The sequence below is a fragment of the Borostomias antarcticus genome, assembly GCF_949987555.1.
Source record: "Borostomias antarcticus genome assembly, chromosome: 19".
In the NCBI taxonomy this organism is placed as follows: Eukaryota; Metazoa; Chordata; class Actinopteri; order Stomiiformes; family Stomiidae; genus Borostomias; species Borostomias antarcticus.
The window spans coordinates 10,166,819-10,188,214 of NC_140252.1; the positions used below are offsets into that span (position 1 = coordinate 10,166,819).

The window sequence follows — 21,396 nt, forward strand, 5'->3', positions numbered from 1 at the left end:
CCAAGCAGGGAGAGGTACGGCAGCGAGAACAAAGTTTGGGACAAACTCGTTAGCAGCGGGTTTCGCCCGTCAAAAACACTTAACGATTTCTCGAACTTTCAACTCATCCTCCGCAGCACCGTTAAGACGGCGGGCTCCACCCCGCGGATCACAGAAAGCAGTCTCTTCCATAGTGAAACTCTTGGAAAAAAATGTTTTTGTGAAGTGTGGATGCGCTGGAGGACTCAGCTTTCTTTGCACGGCAGCGCCTCCGCCTTTTAGAATGGCATAAAGTATTCCGGTTGAGTATTCCGGTTTTGCCGCAGCTACAGTTTCGAGCACCATTCCACCCTGTTCTTTATCTTATCCGCAAACGTTTAATTGTTTTTCGTTGCTAAATTACACGGATTTACTGCGCCCTCGCCCCCGAAAACTGACAGTGGTGAAGGTGAGTTGAGTTAGTTCTGCAGATCAGTAGACCATGTAACCACTTTCAGACTGAAACGTTTACGAAGTTGTACAAATGATATAGTCTAATGACAGCATTAGTTCGCCCATAACATGTATTTTCTGGTAGCCTAGGCTACTTACTGTAGAGTATGAGGAAGCTGACCACTCCATAGACATATAAACGATACTTTGCAGATTCCATTTTTTAAAAGGACCTTGAACTATTGCAGTTCATGGCAAGACTACAGTAGCCTATGTTTGCAAAAGACACAGTTTGCAAAAGAGTCAGCAAGCCACATATTTCCCCACTTTCTTGCTAATCTGATCGGATTAAAATGACACATAAGTATTGGCCTGGAAAATGTCAGACATTGGGTCTATTCAAAGCAGAAACCCAATCTGTATCAGAAATGGGCTGTGCATGTACTGCACTTTGTTGTCAAAGCTCTCTTTGGGTTCATAGGGAACCAAGACTGAGAATTCACTGGGCAGGTCAAGTTATTTTGGGGTGCTTGCATCATCCCTAAAGCATTGTAACCCACAGTTTATGGAGCTTCAGATCTGCATCAATTTCCTTTCATGGTAAATCCACAAGCTCTTAATGTAATCGATGGTCAGTGTTGAAAGGTGAACCAAAATGAGTGTTCTTGATTCTTCGCCTACTCTGTCTACTGAACATCAGACGCAGCACACTGGGGTTAAATAAACAATACAAGTAAAGTTTGTTTCATGGCACATGACAGTACAGGCAATCCTATAGAGGTAGGCCATTGATTTAAGGTCAGATGATTGGTGAATGATTTGTGAAAACATGAGTGTGTGTCCACAGGCCCACAGTGGGGTTTGGAATGAGTGAGCTCTTTGGACAGGGGTCACTCAAATGGGATAGGTCAAATTTGTCCTGTGCACCCAGTGTGCAGAGAGAGGTGAGAACACACACACACACAAGAACATCTGTTTAGTGTCTTCACAGCTCAGCTCATCATTTGGTACAGGACCACTGCCTGCTTGTTCAGACTCTAGCTGTTTGTGTGTGTGCATGCGTGTGTGTGTGCGCGCGTGTGTGTGTGTGTGTGTGCTGCTGCCAATGGGTGATAACATACATCTTTCTTTTTAAACTACAACAACTACTACATGTTTACAGGTGACGAGAAAGAATCCTCCCAGCGCTTGTGAGGAGGAGCCGGGGCCTATTCCAGTAGAAAACTGATTCAATATTTTAAAGCTCTGAGGAGCCGGCGGACTACAGGGCCAGCATGGCGTCATCCGGTGATATCACAGAGGGAGTGGCCAATGACGAGTTCAACGACATCATCAAATGGAGATCTGGTACGTATGCCGTCCAAATCGTTAAGCCCAACAGAAAATCAGCGCTGGCCTTTGGCTCAGTCAACGCTGTCGGAGTGTGATTCCTGCGGCGGCTATTGTGGTCGACACACGTGTCTGTGGGGGCATGTGTTTGTGTATTTGAACTCTTCTTATGGGGACGCACAGCACATTGAACCACTTCCATGTGATGTGGCGTCCATGACAAGTCGGTGTGTATGTGCTGTGTCCAAGTGTTTCAGAGCTAAGATAACGTTATCTGAGGTGCATATCAATAGGTCAGGTAACACATGACATTATGTGTGTGTGTGTGTTTGTGTGTGTTCTGTATTGAGAGGTACCCACTTGAATGCAGGAGTCAAAATGGAGTGCTAACAAGGCCAGAAATCCTGTTTTGGTGGGACACGAGTTGTCATCGAATGGGGAAGAAAGACAGAGAGGTGGACAAAGGGACATGAGACGGGGAGAGAGAGATGGTTGACTGTCACTCCAGAGTCAGACTCCCACTCGAGTGACAAGGCTGAAAAGAGAAAGAGAAAGCACTGGGCAGGCCAAAGCGGGAATGTTGGGTGGGTCTAAAGCTACACCTTCGGGTCTTCCTTTCAACTCGTCATCCCATCCTAATGGGTTAATGTTTGATAGAAGCAGGGCTCTAAGGTGTGACCATTTTACTGGCATTTGCGACTAAAAATAGTTTTGTGCGATCAGAAAAAATCATTTAGGAGCACACTGTGCGAGTACTGTTTTCAACCATTTCACTCGCATTTTTTGCCTAAAATAAATCCATGCAAATTGAATCAAACTAGTCAAAGTTTTGCGCACCCGTATACAAAACTACAAGTCCCACAACTTTTTTATTTTATTTTTTATTACAAGTCCCACGACTGCAACCTGCAACGCGCAGAACTCTCGTGATGACAGCTCAGCTGCCCTCACTCAAAAACGACTGTGCAGGCGCCGAATGCCCCTGCCAGTAACGTTAACAAAATGAAGCCCATTCAATCGTATTTTGCCAGGCAATGTGGAACCAAGGAGAGAGAGGAATTCGGTGAGGCTCCGGGGGAGTCGAATCAACTGTCACTTAAAAATCTATTGATTCGATTAGATTCAACATTGCACCGTAGCCTACCAGTAACTTACTGGATCCATATCAAAACGCAATGAAATGCTGACATCTTAAAAAGCGTTTTCCTGAAATGCGTGTCATAACGATCCAATGACATGTTCCTTTGCATCTACTTTAAACTAAGCTTTTCCACAGATTTTACAATTTTTGAATTATTATTTGCGAAGATATTGGGCTTTCTTCCCATGTTTTTTCAAGGCACCAGCAGCTATGTTTCATATCCCTGCCTAAGTTCGCAAAGCATTGTGTGAATTTTCATCTACCCCTCGTTTTCAAGTCAGCATCTGAAAACACTCGTTTTGGAGGATTGTTTAAACGTCCACTAGCCCTCGATATGCTCCCTAGCCCTAGAAGCTAAAAGGAATGGGACACACTACCCTGCGCGTGAACGTGCAAAATGTAGGTGTAGAGCCAAGGGCTAGGGCTAAGGGGGGTATTGGGATTGGGCCATACTCTTCATGATGAAGTGTGTGGGAATAGTATAGTCTTCATTAGGACCAATGCACATGATGAAGTGTGTGGGAATAGTATAGTAGGAGAGGATGAGAGCTCATATGGTGAGCAGGTTATTATTGTTTATTGTTGTTGGCAGTAGGCCTAATTTGTGTGTTGCTAATAAAAATCTGTTATTTCAAATTTTCCGTTGCGCTCCTAAATTTCTTTCTGTGCTCCTACATTTTTTCATTTAGGAGCACATGTGCTCCTAGTGAAAAATGTTAGCTTAGATCCAAGGATAGAAGTCATCCTTAAAAAGTCACACACAAGCACACACTCTTATGCGCTGCGTGACCCATAACGGAGGTTTGGCCAGGGGTCGTCGTGGGCATTCGCTGACCGCTGAGGGCACTTTGAGACAGTGAACATCGGAGGGTGGTGCATGTTTGTGAGCGTGGCGGTGTTGTTGATGCTGATTATGATGATGGGGGGAGGGGGGGCGTTCTGCCCATACTGCCTCTCTCCGCCAACCACCCCTGGGGAGCTGGGTTCGGGGGGAGCTGGGTTCGGGGGGCCCCCGGCGAACGGCAGAAGATTCCGAGGCCAGGAATTCTGCCGTTCCCGTCGGACTTTGCAATTTACGACGCTCGTCTCCCGCACCACAACGCTTTTTCTCATAAGGATTCCGGTCACCTAGCAACCTCAAAAAGTAATGTTTTCTTTTACAGCCGTGAGAGGGAAAGCGTAGCTTCACTTAGTTCCGCTCTCGAAAACGCCGCTGACAACCAGGATACATCTCAACTGATTAGAACAACTTAAAGGAAATCTATACTTCAAATGTGTGTGTGAGTGCCTTTGTTTGTTTGCGTTGTTGGCCCAGGTGAGTCCGACTGGACGATGTTGTTCCCCTCACTTTGAGTGTGAACCCTGTTCAGATGTCGGTTAGGGGGAATAATCATTAACAGGAGAAGTAGAGCCACACGTTACTGAGCCCAGAGGGAAAGTTCTGGAAAGAGACTTATTTGTTACAACAAGGAGTGGGCCTCGCGAAGTGGAAAGACACGCACGCACGCACGCAAGCACACAAACACACACATACGCACACACAAACACACACACATACACACCAAAACTTCATATGGCCCGCTGAAGAGCTTTTAGCTGGACAGTCGTTTTAAACTGTGGAGAAGGATTCTAAACATTGAGCTCAAAGCAGTCAAACAAGGCCCTCCAAAATGACGTGTGTGTGTGTGCGTGCGTGCGTGCGTGCGTGCGTGCGTTGGGGGTGCAATTTGAGGTGGTAATTTCAGAGGGAGATCGCCATCTAGTTCCACCTAAATATATGTAAAGAATGTCCTAATCATTTGAAGCCTACTCTGGAAGTTGAATGTCTGGGGTTATTGGCTGCCAGTCGTACATGCTGAAGGGAAAAGAAGTAAGTGAGGGAGATAAGGAAACTAAAGAAAGTTATTTTATGAAAGTTTGTTCAGCAAGGGTTGTTAAAGGGAATTTGGAGAACATCTTGCTTCCGTACTTTGATGTATTTCCACCTGAAACGGGCTGCAAGGGCGGGACATACGTTTAGATGAATTTCATTGCAACGTTATCGAGCGGGCGGGATATTCAACACTTGAGGCTGCAGAGTAGTTGACGTTTTGATTGACAGGGTGGATGTCGTGACATTATTGGCCTAAAATCTAAGGTACCTGGTGTCGTAATTGCACGTGACCTACCGTTTTCCAGGAAGTAACAAATTATATACTTTGATATAAGATTACAACAAGAGTAGATTTTTTTATTTTTTTTATTTTTTACATACATCGTTGAATACTGTAGGTGAACACTATGACCAATTATGTGAACCAAAATGGGACAGAATGCTTTTTTCATTTCTGTGCGACTTTTAAGGAGTGAGAGATCATGGAGGGGGCAGGTGTGGGGGTGTTGAGAGGGGGGGGGGGCAGGTGTGGGAGTGTTGGGGGGGGGGGGGGGGCAGGTGGAGGGATGTTTTTACAGCTGAGGCCCAGGGGGTGGGTAGAGGGAGGGGTGTGGGATTTCACACTCATTCATGGGCTAAAGGTGTGTGTGTTTGCGCGTGCATGTGTGTGTGATGGAGACAGGGACATTGCACCCTGGTGTTTCCTGGAAAATTCAACCACACACACACACACCTCTACCCTCTCCTCACCCCCTCCCTTCGCATGGAAACTCCACCAGTTGACGGGGAGTAGTTGTGCCAGGTGTAGTTCTGAGTCAGACCAGCCACCAACTAGAAAAGCTAACAACCAGAATCACATACCGCCAGGGCTGTGCTAACATGGGCTGGGCTAGGCTAGGCTAGGCTGTGCTGCCCTGTGCAGTGTTTTGTTTAGGGTCGGGCTGAGTTGGGCAGTGGGGTGAAAGCCATTTGTCATCGGCGGAGTCTGTAATTATAGAGGCTACACCAAACATGCTAGCTGCTCAGCTGCAGCCATAGACCGGGTCTTACCGAGATTAAAGGACAGCGCGAAAGCCGTCATTACTCACAAGTGTGTGTTTAAGCAGGTGGATGTGTGTGCGTGTGCGTGTGTGTGTGTGTGTGTGTGCGCGCGCGCGCCTGTGTCCAGTAGTTCCTGGGATGGGGGAAGAACACACACACACACACACCACAATTATAATGGGGGGCGGGGCCAGGCTGGTCTCGTGTTTCCCAGTGCACAGTGTGTTATGTAATCTCACCGTGAGTAGGACAGAGAGAGAGAGAGAGACGGAGAGAGAGAGAGGCAGCAAGATGGAAACAGAGAGAGGGAGAGAGAGATAGAGAGACAGTGCGGGAGGGAGAGAGAGAGAGAGGTGGGGCTGGGTAGAAAAATGGGCTGCTGCTGGTCAAACCCACACAATAGCTTGTGTGTCCGCTCAGGGTAAAGATCGTGTATGTATGTGTGTGTGTGTGTGTGTGTTCTGCCTTGGTTACCTCCTTTCACTAAACCCCTCCTCCTGTTGATTACATAGCATTCTGGGAAAGGTGAGAGGTCAGATCTCCTCAGATGACAGCTGTTGTTTAACAGTGTCCACCCTAGTTACACACACCAAACACACACACAAACACACACACACACACACACTCATGCATGTCTCCAGTGGCTACGCCGTCTTGACAAATACCTGACCTCTTTCCTCCTGTGTGTGTTTGTCACCTGAGACCTGAACAGAAGATGCTCCTGTTACCCCTATTCTCTCTCTCTCTCTCTCTCTCTCTCTCTCTCTCTCTCTCTCTCTCTCTCGTTTTCTCTCTCTGTCTCTTTCTTTCTTTCTCTCTGTCTCTGTCTCTCTCTTTTGCTCTGTCTCTCTATCTGTCTCTCTTGGGCCTGATTCTTAGTCGACGTAAACAGCGCAAGCTACGTTGTGAACGCAAGCTCCAACATGACTCGAGAGCTTGCAGTCTGTGTTTTGTTTTGTGGAAACATAAGGAATTGCACTATTGCTTGCGTCAAGTGACACATTTCGGCATGATACACGCAAGGACGAAACGAGATCTTGCGTGGCCTGCGAAACTTGCGTTGCTTGCCTCTATCTGGGCCCAGGCACATTCACGCACACACAGACATACACCAGTGTTTGCCATGTCTCTCCTATGATGTTTTTAGCCTCTCTTACTCTGAAAATTTAATTTAATGTAATTTATTGCTCTATAAATGTTCTTAGCCAGTAGACAAACATACTCCTGGAGCTTGCTCGATCGCCTTGTTGAGAGGTGTCAGGGAAGAATTTTTACAGCTCACTTATCTGGCCCCCGGGTGATACTGTTTTTTTGCTTCCCTCTGGAATATGTAGGGGTGGGTCGTATGCCCACCTCCCTTGTTCTCTGTAAAGCGCATTGTGTTGCCTCTGGGTATGAAATGCGCTATACAAATAAAGCTTTGATTGATTGATTGATTGATTGCGCTTATGTAGTTTGCATCGACTATGAATCCGGCCTTGCTCTCTCTATCCCTCTCTCTTCTCTCTCTTGCTCTCTTACACACATACTCTCTCTACTGTTCTCTCTCATTGTATCTCTCTCGTGCTCTACTGTTCTTTCTCTCATTCTCTATCTCTCTCTCTCCCTGCATCTATCCTATTCTCTCTCTCTCGCTCTCTCTACTGTTCTCTCTCTCTCGCTCTCTCTACTGTTCTCTTTCTCTCGCTCTCTCTACTGTTCTCTCTCTCTCTCGCTCTCTCTACTGTTCTCTCTCTCTCTCGCTCTCTCTACTGTTCTCTCTCTCTCTCGCTCTCTCTACTGTTCTCTCTCTCTCTCGCTCTCTCTCACACTGTACTGTTCTCTCTCGCGGCTTCGGGCACCACCGACAAAACACGGGCGTGCGCGCCGCGGCGTCACGCTTCTTTCCCAAGATGCACCACCCGCCGCCGCCGGGGAACCCGCCGCGCTCTCGGCGTCGGGAGGGTCCAGCGAGCAGCGCCGAAAAACCCTCTGGGACGCCACTTCAGAGGAGACGGCGCAGTCCGTTCACAACGCCAAATATAGCGCTCCACACCTCCTCCTCCCCACCCGGGGCCGTCTGACAGAGACGCAGGGAGAGATCAAAACAGAGCCATGTGTGGACAGGACACGCACGCACAAACGCACGCAAGCACACACAGAGAGACATAACACACACTGTTTTTGGACGTGTGTGTGTAGCGTGCGATCTAAACCAAAACAGACTCCCAGTCACTCCACCCGTGGTCATCTGAGCTGATGAAAGACCTTCTTTCTGCTTTCCCTCTTTGTTTCTCTTTCTCACTTGATGCCTCTCTTTCTCGCTCGCTCTCTCGCTCTCTTTCGCTCTCTCTCACTCCTCACCTTTCTCTCTCTCTCTCCCCCTCTCTCTCTCTCCCTCTCTCTCCCTCTCTCTCTCCCTCTCTCTCTCTCTCTCTCTCTCTCCCTCTCTCTCTCTGGTTCCTCTAGAAGGTGTCATTACTGTAGTAGACTGTGCTCATCTGAAATGGAATTCAGAGAAAAGCAATAGGCAATCCCAAGACAAACACACACACACACAGCAAGCTGAAGCACGCGCGTGCGTGTGTGTGTGTGTCTGTGTCTGTGTGTGTCCGTGAGCATTCACAGGAGAAGCTATTTATGATGACTCATCCTCTTGTAGGAACTATGATGATACATTTCCCTTCACAGATTTGGGGTTTGCTCGTGTGTGTGTGTGTGTGTGTGTGTCTGTGTGTCTGTGTGTCTGTGTGTCTGTGTGTCTGTGTGTGTGTGTGTGTCTGTGTCTGTGTGTGTGTGTGTGTGTGTGTGTGTGTGTGTGTGTGTGTGTGAGAGAGAGAGAGAGAGGAGTTTGACGTCACAGCCTCCGCTCCTGCCAGGTCTCAGCTGAAGGCGGGAGGGGGATCTGCCGCCCTCCTCTGTGTGGAAATTTGGGAATGAAGGCTGAGGCCAAAATATCTCCCCTGGGCGTGGTGCTGCGGTTCTCTGCTCCTCTGGCTTGCATTAGTGTGTGTGTGTGCCTGTGTGTGTGTGCGCCTGTGTTTGTGTGTGCGCCTGTGTTTGTGTGTGTGTGTGTGTGTCTGTGTGTGTGAGAGCGTATGTCACTGCACAAAGTTACCCCACCCAAACAACATGACATTTTAAGCCGAAAAGTCCCTTGGCTGTCCACTGCCCAGGGAAGGAAATGTTAAATGTGCTCTTTAAAAAGGCTGTTTTTCTAATGCTGTTGTGGCTAGAAAATATGTGTCTGTAACATCTGTGTACATCCTTGTGAGTTTGTTTGTATGTGTGCGTGTGTGTGCGCTTGTGTGCGTATGTGTGTTAGTGTGTGTGTGTGTGTCTGTGTGTGTGTGTGTGTCATCTCCCTCTCTCCCTCCTCTAGCGCTGGTCATTAAAGCAACAGGGCCATGTCAGCCACCAACATTAGTGTCGTGATTCCAAGTCAGACTAAAGACTGAAGTCCTCGGACGCGGACACACAAGGGACGCTGTTTGTCACTTTGATGTGAGGATCGTATTCTAGAGTCACTGACCTCACGGCGACTGTCACATAGTGTGTGTGTTTGTGCTCAAGCATTATGACGCACTCACACCGTGTACCTGTAGGTCGCTGAACCCAAGTTCATTGCACGTGTAGTGAGAAATGGGATAGAGCAGGGAGAGGAAGTGGGGCTTTGAACCATCAAGAGACTGGCGAGAGACGGAACCATGAAGGAACCGGCGAGAGACGGAACCATGAAGGAACCGCCGGTGAGAGACGGAACCATTAAGGAACCGGCGAGAGACGGAAACATGAAGGAACCGGCAAGAGACGGAACCATGAAGGAACCGGTGAGAGACGGAACCATGAAGGAACCGCCAGCAAGAGACGGAACAATGAAGGAACCGGCGAGAGACGGAACCATGAAGGAACCGGCGAGAGACGGAACCATGAAGGGACCGGCGAGAGACGGAACCATGAAGGAACCGCCGGCGAGAGACGGAACCATGTAGGAACCGCCGGCGAGAGACGGAACAATGAAGGAACCGGCGAGAGACGGAACCATGAAGGAACCGCCAGCGAGAGACGGAACCATGAAGGAACCGGTGAGAGACGGAACCATGAAGGAACCGCCGGCGAGAGACGGAACCATGAAGGAACCGCCGGCGAGAGACGGAACCATGAAGGAACCGGCGAGAGACGAAACCATGAAGCGGGGTGGACTGGGGACGCAGGGACCGAGGCCTCCTCCCTAACTGGGCACCAGATGCCCAGGGTGTGGGCCTGTGGAATTCTGGGACATTTCCATGGCGCGCTTGTCTCCTTTTCGATATGTGGGCCGGACCACTGACTCATCTCTTCCTTCTCAACAAGCCTGTGTGTGCGAGCGTGTGTGTAAGCACGTGTGTGTGTGCGTGCACGTGTGCGCGCGAGCGTGGGTTTGGGTGTGTGCACAGTGCATGCGTACTGGTTCCTCCTCTCCTATCCCTCGTCTGCGCAGTCCAATTCACCGCAGACCAACACCGCCCAATCCAGTCCAGGCCGGTCTGGTCCAGTTCGGCCCGGTTCACACCAGCACAGCCCAGCCCTCACTCTCCGGGTCAGCCTGGTCCAGCTGGTCCCACCTGCCCTGACAGGAAGTCCATTTAATGAAATTAGACTCAAGAGAGGAAGTCACAAGCGGAGCTGGCCTGTTAGTCCTTGTCCACTTCCTACTCATGGGGAGAGAGAGGAAGAGTGAAACCAAAACACTCTCTCTCCCAGAGGCGGCCATGTTTGTCTGGCTGCTTCTGATTTACACACGGGTTCATTCTGGACCAAATAGACACTGTCCTCTGTCATGAAATTGTGTGTGTGTGTCATGAAATTGTGTGTGTGTGTGTGTGTGTGTTGTGGCTATCTGTGTGTGTGCGTGTGTGTGTTGTGGCTATCTGTGTGTGTGTGTGTGTGTGTGTGTGCGTGTGTGTGTGGTGGCTATCTGTGTGTGTGCTGGCTATCTCTGTGTGTGCTTTCTGTGTGTGTGTGTGTGTGTGTGTGTGTGTGTGTGTGTGTGTGTGTGTGTGTGTGAGAGAGTGAAATGATTGCTCATTACAGTAAATTCTCCTGGTTCCCCTCTCTCACCTCAGTGTGATAATGACAGGTCACCCTGGGTCATGATCTTCAGTCACATCCTCTGTGTGTGTGTGTGTTCGTGTGTGTGTTCGTTTGTGTGTTTGTGTGTGTGTGTGTGTCGTGTGTGTGCATGCGTGCGTGCCTGCGTGCGTGCGGACTGAGTGCAGGGTTTTTCCTCTATTCAAACTTGTAAGGTGTCTATGGTGGCGTCCGATATTTGCTCTGATTCATCATCTTTTGTGTTTTTAATACACTTTCTTACAAGTTTGTGGTGTCATTGATGACATATTTTGTGCAGTTGTTTTACCAAACAACTGCATGATCATTTTAAGATGCCAATGTTTTTGGTCACGCAGTCGTTTTCAACGGTGACAGCAAAATATGTCATCAATGATAACGTAAATGTATCAGAAAGATTATGACCTCACCGAAACAAGCTATCACAGCGAATTAGAAGAAACCAAAAATACTTTTTTTTTGCATTAGAGTCTATGGGAGGTCTCTCACTGAGCACATGGCCAGAAGCAGTGGGCGAGTCCCACCTACGTGAAGTAAATGAACACACGACTGTATATACAATCCCCCCAAATCATAGGAATTCAGTTTGAGAATATACCGATTTAAAGGTAGCCTATGTTTGAATTATTTCCAGTTTGACCATGATGAAAAACAGTAAACTCAGCATTTTTCTGCCAGGGAGTGAAGGATCAGGAGAGATGAATGTCAGACTGTAGACCAGACATCAACAAATATGCATAGGCCATTATCTCCAGTTGTTATTGCTGGCTGTTTAACGATACCCCATGATACAACCTCATTAATAATTTTGGATAAAAGCTAAAATACATTTAGCTCAATGTGACTTGGTTCATTTGCCAAACCAAAATGGGATTGGGTGGGTTAAGAAGTTGAACCGGCAGGCTAACAGTATTGCCACCTTGGCACCGTGCACCGAGAAAAGAATCAGATTCAGCATTTTCCTCTCTTTGTAACTGTGATGTAACACCGGCACAACGTACAAGTATCTGCCGTTGTCGTTATCCGTCTTTGATTGACAGGTCCTGGCATGTGCGCCCCCGCCCCCCCCCCCTCCCCAGCCCTCTTCCCGCCCTCCTGCCGTGTCATGTGTGATGTCACAGAGCACACCGCCCAAACACCCCAAGTAAACACACCCAGCATGCTCGGCAAACGGCCTCAGGCCTCCACTTCCTCTCGCTCACCACCACTTCTTCCTCTTCCGTATATAGACTGGCTGTTTTGGTTTCTCTCTCTCTCTCTCTCTCTCCGTCTCTCTCATTTCCCTCCATCATGAATGTGAGTAAGTGGCTGTCGTTGAGGAGGCGCAGAGTGTTCAGGCGCAGGGAGAAGCGCGGGGCCCAGCCGGTCCTGGGTGAGTACCGAGTCCTGCTGGAGAGCGCTCGGTGGAGGGGAGGGATGGAGCCCTTTTGTCTTCTCTTCCTCTCTCGCTGGGGCTGTCCTGTCCCTCCGTACTGTCCCTCGTCTGAGGCTAGCTGGCAACGGCGCTCATATCTCTTTGACAGCAGTACAGTTAGACGGTATCGTTGCCCGTGCAAACCTGAAGACCCGGGCTGTTCTTTGATTTGAGTCACTCTGAATAACTCTGAAAGATTTCGAAAAGCGATTTTGAAAGTAACTTTGTGGCAGTGTAATAACTAGCTTTTCAAATGCCTCTTAAAGTAACGGTAGGGTTTTGTGTGTGTGTGTGAGTGTGTGTGTGTGTGCGTGTGTGTGCGTGTGTGTGCGTATGTGCGTGTGTGCGCGTGTGTGTGTTGTGTGTGTGTGTGTGTGTGTATATATGTGTATATGTGTGAGGGTGTCTCTATGCTTGTGTGCGGGCGCGCGCGCTCGTGCGAGTGTGTGCATATGTCTTTGTGTGTGTGTGTGTGTGTGTGTGATTGTGTGTGTGTGTGCATGATTGTGTGATATTCACATGTGCTGGTATCAGAGGGTTTGCTGCATGGTGTCCAGCCAGTCAGCCATGTCGGATCTCTCTAACGAGCCAATGACATGCCAGTACGGTTGCAAAATTCCAGGAATATTCACAAACCCAATGGGAATTAATGGGAATTAACGTGAATAAACTGGAATTTAATAGGAATTACAGGATTAAATTCTGTTTTCCAGTTAATTCCCATTAATTCTCATAAATTCACCTTAATTCCTATGGGAAGTCCCCGAATTTTGCAACCCTACAAGCCAGTGCAGAGCCTTCAGGTCTCGGAGCTGTTGTTCTGCCTTCCATGGGCCGTGTGGCGTGGGCCGTGTGGCGTGGGCCGTGTGGCGTACGCCGACCGAAGTGCGGCCCTGCTGCGTGTCGCGTTGTTCACATAGAGGAGCCTCACGGTGGAGGAGCCTCACGGTGGAGGAGCCTCACGGTGGAGGAGCCTCACGGTGGTGTGTGGTGTGTACGATAACTGCAGCGCCACTCCCATCTTATCTGCCCATCTGATCTGCGTTGTTGTGTCTTGTTGTGAGATGTTTGCGTGTTTGTGTGTACGAGAGAGAGATGGCAGGGAGTATCTCCCTCTCTATCTCCGTCTCTTCTGTCCCGTTGCATGCTGGGACGGCGCCGGACAGAGAGCGGTGTGTGTTCCTCCGGCGGAGCGCGGCCTATCCCACAGTGCACTGCAGCTGCCCACCCCTGCCCTCTCCTGCTCTCTGCTCTCCCCTCTCTCATTGGCTGCCCCCCCACCCCCCCACACACACACCACATTCTTCTCTCCTCCTCCCTCTCCTCTGGTCAAGAAGTGACAAGAGTTGGGAAGAGAGGGAGAACGAGGGAGGCAGCGTCGCGGTGCTACTCTTCCTCTTCGACTCCTTCTACCCGTCTTTTTGGCGTCCGGCGGGGTCGCGGCGGGGGGACATGGCGGAGCGCGGCCTCAAGCTGAGAGGTAGGACTCGCCGCTGGGGGACGGGGGGAGCGGGCAGACCTCGGGCGCGGCCCCCAGGTGTGTCTCATGGGGGCACGCGTGACGGAGGACGGCCCTGCGCTCGTGGGGATCCTGGGCCGTCTGGACGAAGGGATTCAGGAGAGTCGCCAACAGCTGGGTAGATAGACGCGGCTCAGGTGATTCGCAGGGTGTATCTCAGGTGCGAGTGTGCGTTATTGGTGTAGCATTCCGTATCCCGATTGTCGCACATGCACACACACTCACAGACACACACACACTCACACACAGACTGAATTCCAAACCATATATCTGATGGCTTTGTGGAACGATGATTGCATATTGATTTTGGTCCAGGTGTTTTGAGAGCTGTTGCAGAGATTCAGTGAGGATGGAGATGGCGTTGTGTGCTGCGTGTCCTCGGAATGGTTCAGCATTAAAAACACACAAAGAAAGAAAACGTGTTTGTTTGCATAGTAGTTTCACTCCTGCTAGTATCCTGTGGGAGTAGTAGACTGTTGGTGTCATCATGTTAACATTGCAGAACTAAACCGTCAGTCAGGTACTAACCATAGCTAACCTCTTGCAGATGTAGCCTAACGTTATTTGAGGGAACTAATTGATTTTATTCCAAATATTTGATCATCTCTCTTCATTTCACACCTGGAGAACCTCACCGTTGTTTGGAGAAGTTTGACACCTCAGTGGTCCGACTGCATCACTAGTTTGCGGAGCGAGCTGACCTGTCGGACATGAATCCCTCTGGTCTGTTTATACCAAGCCTGTTGTCTTGACTCTGTCCAACTCTCATTACTCCTATCTACATACACACACGCACAGTATTCTCACTTCACACACTTCGGGTTGCCCACTGTGTGTGCTTTTTAAAAGTACTAAGTGGGGATATTGTTGTTAATCTTTCTGGACATAAGGAGTGTTTTCCCTACAAATTCCCAAATCCTGGCTCCGGAGCGTCAACAACGTTTGGTCGGGCAAGCTTGGACAAGTGTCCGGTTAGAGGGGGAGGAATGCCTGTGGAATTATGGGAATTCTACGCATTCCACACAGCCCACAAAGTAAAAATATAATGCGTGTCTGCCATGAGGCTGAGAACAGAGATTACAAGAACTGTGTGTGTGTGTGTGTGTGTGTGTGTGTTTGTGTGTGTGTGGGTGGGTGCATACAATGAATGGAAAACTTTGTGCTGCATAGAGTGCTGTTGTCCAACCAGTGCATTGGGCATATCCTGCGAGTGCATTGGTGTGAGTGTAAATATGTGCGTGTCTCTTGTCTCTGTGTCTGTGCATGCACAGTATGTACATACACAGTGTGTGTGTGTGTGTGTGTGTGTGTGTGTGTGTGTGTGTGTGTGTGTGTGTGTGTGTGTGTGTGTGTGTGTGTGTGTGTGTGTGTGTGTGTGTGTGTGTGTGTGTGTGTGTGTGTGTGTGTGTGTGTGTGTGTGTGTGTGTGTGTGTGTGTGTGTGTGTGTCCATCCAGACCCGTGTAAGGGTTGGCTCTAGGGCGTAGCGTCCACTGGGGCAGGGGTGGAGCTGGGATGACAGATGGCGGAACTAACAGCTGTGCTCTCCGGCAGAGCGAGCTGAGGTTCACCAGGGCGGCCATTTAACCTGCTCGTCTTCTGGTTGAAAGGTTTGTGTTTCTCAGCTCAGACAAGACGGACGCTTTAGACCGCATGAGTAAAGACCTGGGAAAAGTATACAGTTTACATTGAAAGCACATTGAAGCACGTATGTTAGGATAACAACTTTTCAAACTCGTATGTTATCCATGCTGCCAGTATGTGGCCTGGGTTGTTTCTGACCATTTAGGGTAGATTGACTAACTAGCCTACTGTTGATGTTGAAGAATTGTGAAGAATTTCTGACATTTAGTGGTCCCAAAAATATTGTTATTGTTTAAAGGCATATTAGCATAATGGCCAATAAATAGTATTAAGCCTTTGATAGCCTGGTGGCATAGCTAATCTTGATAACTACGTAGCATAGCTAACCTTTGCTAGCCAGGTAGCATAGCTAACCTTTCATTGCTAGGTAGCAAAGCTAACCTTTGGTAGCCAGGTAGCATAGTTAGATAGCTAGGTAGCTTAGCTAACCATTGATAGCTAGCATGTCTGTTTCTTGTGTTCAGAATTAGCGGTGGTCAGTGGTGTGGTCATGGCGCTGTAACTCTGTTTGCCCTTGGCTACCAACCTCCGCGTTTATGTGAGTGTTGCTGCCTTGGAAACCCGTGTGGTTTGTTTGGTTTTGGGCCTGAGTCTACCGCCCTCCCCCTACGCATGCACGCACACACACACACACACACACACACACACACACACACACACACACACACACACACACACACACACAGCTTCCACAGGAGCAGGGCATATGGTTACAGGCTCCCACCTGTGTGTGGGCAGCAGTGTGCCCACGCCGTCGGGCCAGAGGGGCTGATGTTCATGTTGAGTTTTTATGTGTCCCCGTCGGCTCTGTGTCTGGGTGGGTGGGTGACCTGCTTTACTGCTGCGGAGGCACCTGCGGTTTCCTATATGCACACACACACACACACACACACACACACCTTCCACAGGAGCAGGGCAAAGACTGGCTGGGTTTTAGTGACTGTGTGGCTACTTGTCTGCTTCTCTCTCTCACACACTCTCTCTCTCCACTCAGTCAGTGTGTCTCTCTCTCTCTGTCACTCTTCATTCTGTCTTAGAGAGAGTGTGTGTGTGTGTGTGTGTGTGTTTGTGTCTCTGTCTCTCTCTCTCTCTCTCTCTCTCTCTCTCTCTCTCTCTTTCTGTCACTCCTCATTCGTTCTTAGAGTGTGTGTGTGTGTCTCTCTGTCACTCTTCATTCTGTCTTAGAGAGAGTGTGTGTGTGTGTCTCTCTCTCTCTCTGTCACTCCTCATTCTTTCTTAGAGTGTGTGTGTGTGTCTCTCTCTCTGTCACTCTTCATTCTTTCTTAGAGTGTGTGTGTGTGTGTGTCAGTCAGTCAGTGCCGGGTCAGTATCTTCTCAGCGAGCTGTTAGAGGGCTCCGGTGGGACCGCTCTCCTCCCGATGTAATCGCCACTTCCTGTTTGGCCGGGGAGCGGGGAAGCGAGCCTTTCCTCCTCTACTCTGACCCCGCCAGCGCTGTGTCACCCCTGCTTGGCCTCGCCGCGCGCGTGGGTGGGCGTGTCCTCGTGGGTGGACGTGTCCTTGTGTACCTGATTATCCTGAAATACCGCGACTGTTAGCCTTGAAGGAGCGTCCGCTGGCATACGTTCTACGTCAGGTAGATGTGATATGTTCCTATTCTCGGGGGAACGACGGTGGCGCAGTGGAAGCTGTACGGAGTACACACTGGGAAAAGGTTCTGATACGCTCCAGATGTGACCAATATCCAGTTTGGATATTCACGGATACAGACACAGATACTCGCCTCTTTGTCCATGGACACACAGTATACCCACTAATGTAAAAACTAACATTTCTGCTATAGTATACCCACTTCTTTAAACACCACTAATGTAAAAACTGTAACATTTCTGCTATAGTATACCCACTTCTTTAGTCAGAGTAGACCCACTTCTTTAGTCAGAGTAGACCCACTTCTTTAGTCACCACTGCACCCCTGTTCATAGCCCACCTTCCGCAGATAAACCACTCAGAGTTTGAGTCCGTTCTCCGGACTATAATGACCTGCTTATTGTCCTGGGTGTCTGAGCCAAGTCCACTCTTTTTTATATATATATTTTATGGCCTTTCTGCTTTATTAGGGATAGGACAGTGGAAGGACAGACAGGAAAGAGAGAGAGAGAGAGACATGCATGCAGCAAAGGGCCTGGGATTCGAACCCACGCCCACTGTGGTAAGGACCAGCCTTTTACATGGTAAGCGCCCCAGCCCATTGAGCCACCCAGCCAAGTCCGCCCTCGAGGGCAGAGATCACGCTGTTCCACGCTGAAGTGTGCAGGTCCGTTATTGGATTTAAGGCGGAGTTGTTTGTCCGATAGGAATCCTCCGCCTCTCCCCAGGTGAGGCCTCCCCAGCGAATAGCAGACATACCAGCGGCCAATCAGGCGTGGCCGGGTACACGAGCTTCCCAAAGGACACTCTGGACAGGCTGTCCTTTACTGCTCTTTTCTTCATGGGATCCTCTGCATTTATACTGACATGCACGCACACACACACACAGACTCACACACACACACACATACACACACACACACATACACACACACACACACACACACACACACACACACTCTCCTTTGACCCCTTCACCAGTTAGGCATGCCTGCAAGTAGGAACAGTGGAGTGTGGATGAATCAGGAGCATTGTCCTCGAGAGAGCATGCGTGCGCGCGTGTGTGTGTGTGTGTGCGCGCGTGAGCACCCATGAGCTCAGAGAGACCTGGCGCTCGTGAGGCCCCCTGGAGGCCCAGCGCGGGGCCCACAGAGAGGGGCCCACAGAGGGCCACGGCTGCAGCACCCATAGGGAGAGGGCGTCCACAAAACCCGCTGTAGCAGCATCACTGTACCTGTAGTGGACTTCGGTTCCTATGTGGCTGTTCTAGCCATCTCTCTCTCTCTCTCTCTCTCTCTCTCATTCCCTCTCTCTCTCTCTCTCTCTCTCTCTCTCTCTCTCATTCCCTCTCTCTCTCTCTCTCTCTCTCATTCCCTTTCTCTCTCATTCCCTCTCTCTCTCTCTTTCTCTCTCTCTCTCCTATTCCCTCTCTCTCTCTCTCTCTCTCTCTCATTCCCTCTCTCTCTCATTCCCTCTCTCTCTCTCTCTCTCTCTCTCTTTCCCTCTCTCTCTCTCATTCCCTCTCTCTCTCTCTCTCTCATTCCCTCTCTCTCTCTCTCTCTCTCTCATTCCCTCTCTCTCTCTCTCTCTCATTCCCTCTCTCTCTCTCTCATTCCCTCTCTCTCTCTCTCTCTCTCTCTCTCTCTCTGTGCGCGTGCGGTTCTGACTGATGACCTGTTTGTTTGGTTTTGTGGTTTCTTTTCTCTGTGTCAGGACAAGTCACTGGCTTCAACGTGATGCATGTCCGCCAGCCTCCTCCTCCACGCCTCCCTCCCTTTCTCCCTCTCCACCTCTCCTCCTTCAGCTCTCTCTCCCTCTCTCTCTTCACCTCTCCCTCCTCAACTCCTCCACCTCTCCTCCACCTCTCCTCCCTCACCTCCCCTAGGGCACATTCCTGGTTTTATACCCCTGTTCTCTGAGACAGCGGTACACTCTCTCACACACACACACACACACACACACACCCTGGACAAAAGAGCCACCAACCCCCTGTCGCTGGTGATCATAACCTTTGACCTTTAGTTGGGTTCACACTGGTTTATACGACTACACTGGTTGTTTTACACACCCCGGGGACATGTATATGCGCACGCACACACACACACACACACACGCATACACATACACAGCTCCCTCTCACAATTGTTGGCGCAAACTTCCAATCCAAGAGCCGATAGGGTAGAGCTCCTCCCAGACACCATGCCCCCTGCCAATCAGAGGACTGCTGAGACTGTCTTTAGCAGTCTGTAGTATGGAATGGGCGGGGTTTAGCTGAGCTTCTCTGTGATTGACAACTTGCTCTGCAGATGATATTGAAGCAACCTCCAGTTGTAGACAACTCCGTGTGATGCGATGAGAGTGGGCGGGGCATCTCTGGCTCCCCTTTTTGTGATTGGCAGAGACACCTGAGACTGTGGGCCATTGGACAGATGGAGGGGCGGGATCTGATCCATGACAGGACACAGCCACAGGCTCATCACACATCAGCTGACCTGCTACAGGTTCCACTGACTACGGGGTCTTATTAGAGAACTGTGATGAGGAGAAGACGGAAGGGGGGGTAAAATATTTGGTTCAGTTCTACCGAGAGGCTCGGGGTTAGTGTGAGAGTCGGATCTGTGTGTGTCTGTGCGCATAGTACATGCGTGTGTGTGTGTGTGGTTATGAACCAGAGACACACGCATCCTCTCACATTTTAGGCTGAAATACGACTGCTGAATGTGCCGTACATAGGACGCACCGCACTCACACATCACGCCACGCACACCGTACACACACACACTCACACACACTCACACATCACGCCACGCACACCGTACACACACACACTCACACACACTCACACATCACGCCACGCACACCGTACACACACACACTCACACACACTCACACATCACCCCACGCACACCGTACACACACACTCACACACACACACACTCACACATCACGCCACGCACACCGTACACACACACACTCACACACACTCACACATCACGCCACGCACACCGTACACACACACACTCACACACACTCACACATCACCCCACGCACACCGTACACACACACACTCACACACAGTACACATCACGCCACGCACACCGTACACACACACCGTACACACACACTCACACACACACACACACTCACACATCATGCCACGCATACCGTACACACACACACACATCACGCCACGCACACCGTACACACACACTCACACACACTCACACATCACATCACGCACACCGTACACACACACTCACACATCATGCACACCGTACACACACACTCACACATCACACACACCGTACACACACACTCACACATCACGCCACGCACACCGTACACACACACTCACACACACTTACACATCACGCCACGCACACCGTACACACACTCACACATCACGCCATGCACACCGTACACACACTCACACACACACATTTCATCTGTACACCGACCACACTACATTCTGTATCCTGTTTTTATCTTATTTTGCGTCCGTATTTTTCACTGCTCCTTACGCCGTCCTGTCTGGTCCCTGCGCCCTGTCCAACGCTCGTCCTGTCTGGTCCCTGCACCCTGTCCAACGCTCGTCCTGTCTGGTCCCTGCACCCTGTCCAACGCTCGTCCTATCTGGTCCCTGCACCCTGTCCAACGCTCGTCCTGTCTGGTCCCTGCACCCTGTCCAACGCTCGTCCTGTCTGGTCCCTGCACCCTGTCCAACGCTCGTCCTGTCTGGTCCCTGCACCCTGTCCAACGCTGTCTCCATGTTGCGCAGTGCGACCCCAGGCTAATTCCTAGTGCATCCAAAAACCACATGGCAATAAATGAGTTGTGATTGTGATCAGCCCAGTGCGTTAGAACCGGCCGGCCCCTCCGCGGCTGTCCTGGCCGTCGACAGCAGCCGCGATGTTCCTCCCGGTTCCAGACGTGGGGCCCCTTCTGGGCCGTCAGGGGCCTCAACGCGTGCGATTGACCACGGTGATTTAACAACCCAGCAGGACGGCCTCTCAGGCCGGCGCATCGCTAAGCGCTAACATCTGCTCCCACGTTCCGACGGCGTGACTGACGCTCACAACTGCCCAAGGAGGAGGAGCGAACACAGATTCGGTATTTCCCTGGACTGAATTATGGCCAAATCTCCCTAAAAGATTACAAATACTAACATGAAAGTCGTTTTTGACTCCCGATAATTGTTGCGTCTTGCGATAATGCCAGCGGAATAATCATTCCTGTCCTTCATGATTAATGAGGGTTAGGTTGATTAATGAGGGTAAGGGTTAGGTTGATTAATGAGGGTTAGGGTTAGGTTGATTAATGAGGGTTAG

At 50.0% G+C, this 21,396-nt stretch overlaps 1 protein-coding gene across 1 annotated transcript in view; it reads left to right on the top strand.

Moving 5' to 3' along the window:
- Nucleotides 1–21,396, top strand: part of LOC311321941 (utrophin-like) — a gene marked incomplete at its 3' end in the record, with an annotated part of 104,371 nt that continues 82,975 nt past the window's right edge. The window contains exons 1-2 of the mRNA XM_084453956.1: nucleotides 1–427; nucleotides 1,574–1,758. Of these exons, the coding sequence (XP_084310082.1) occupies nucleotides 1,686–1,758 (73 nt within the window). The 5' untranslated portion in view covers nucleotides 1–427; nucleotides 1,574–1,685. The remainder of the gene's footprint in view (nucleotides 428–1,573; nucleotides 1,759–21,396) is intronic.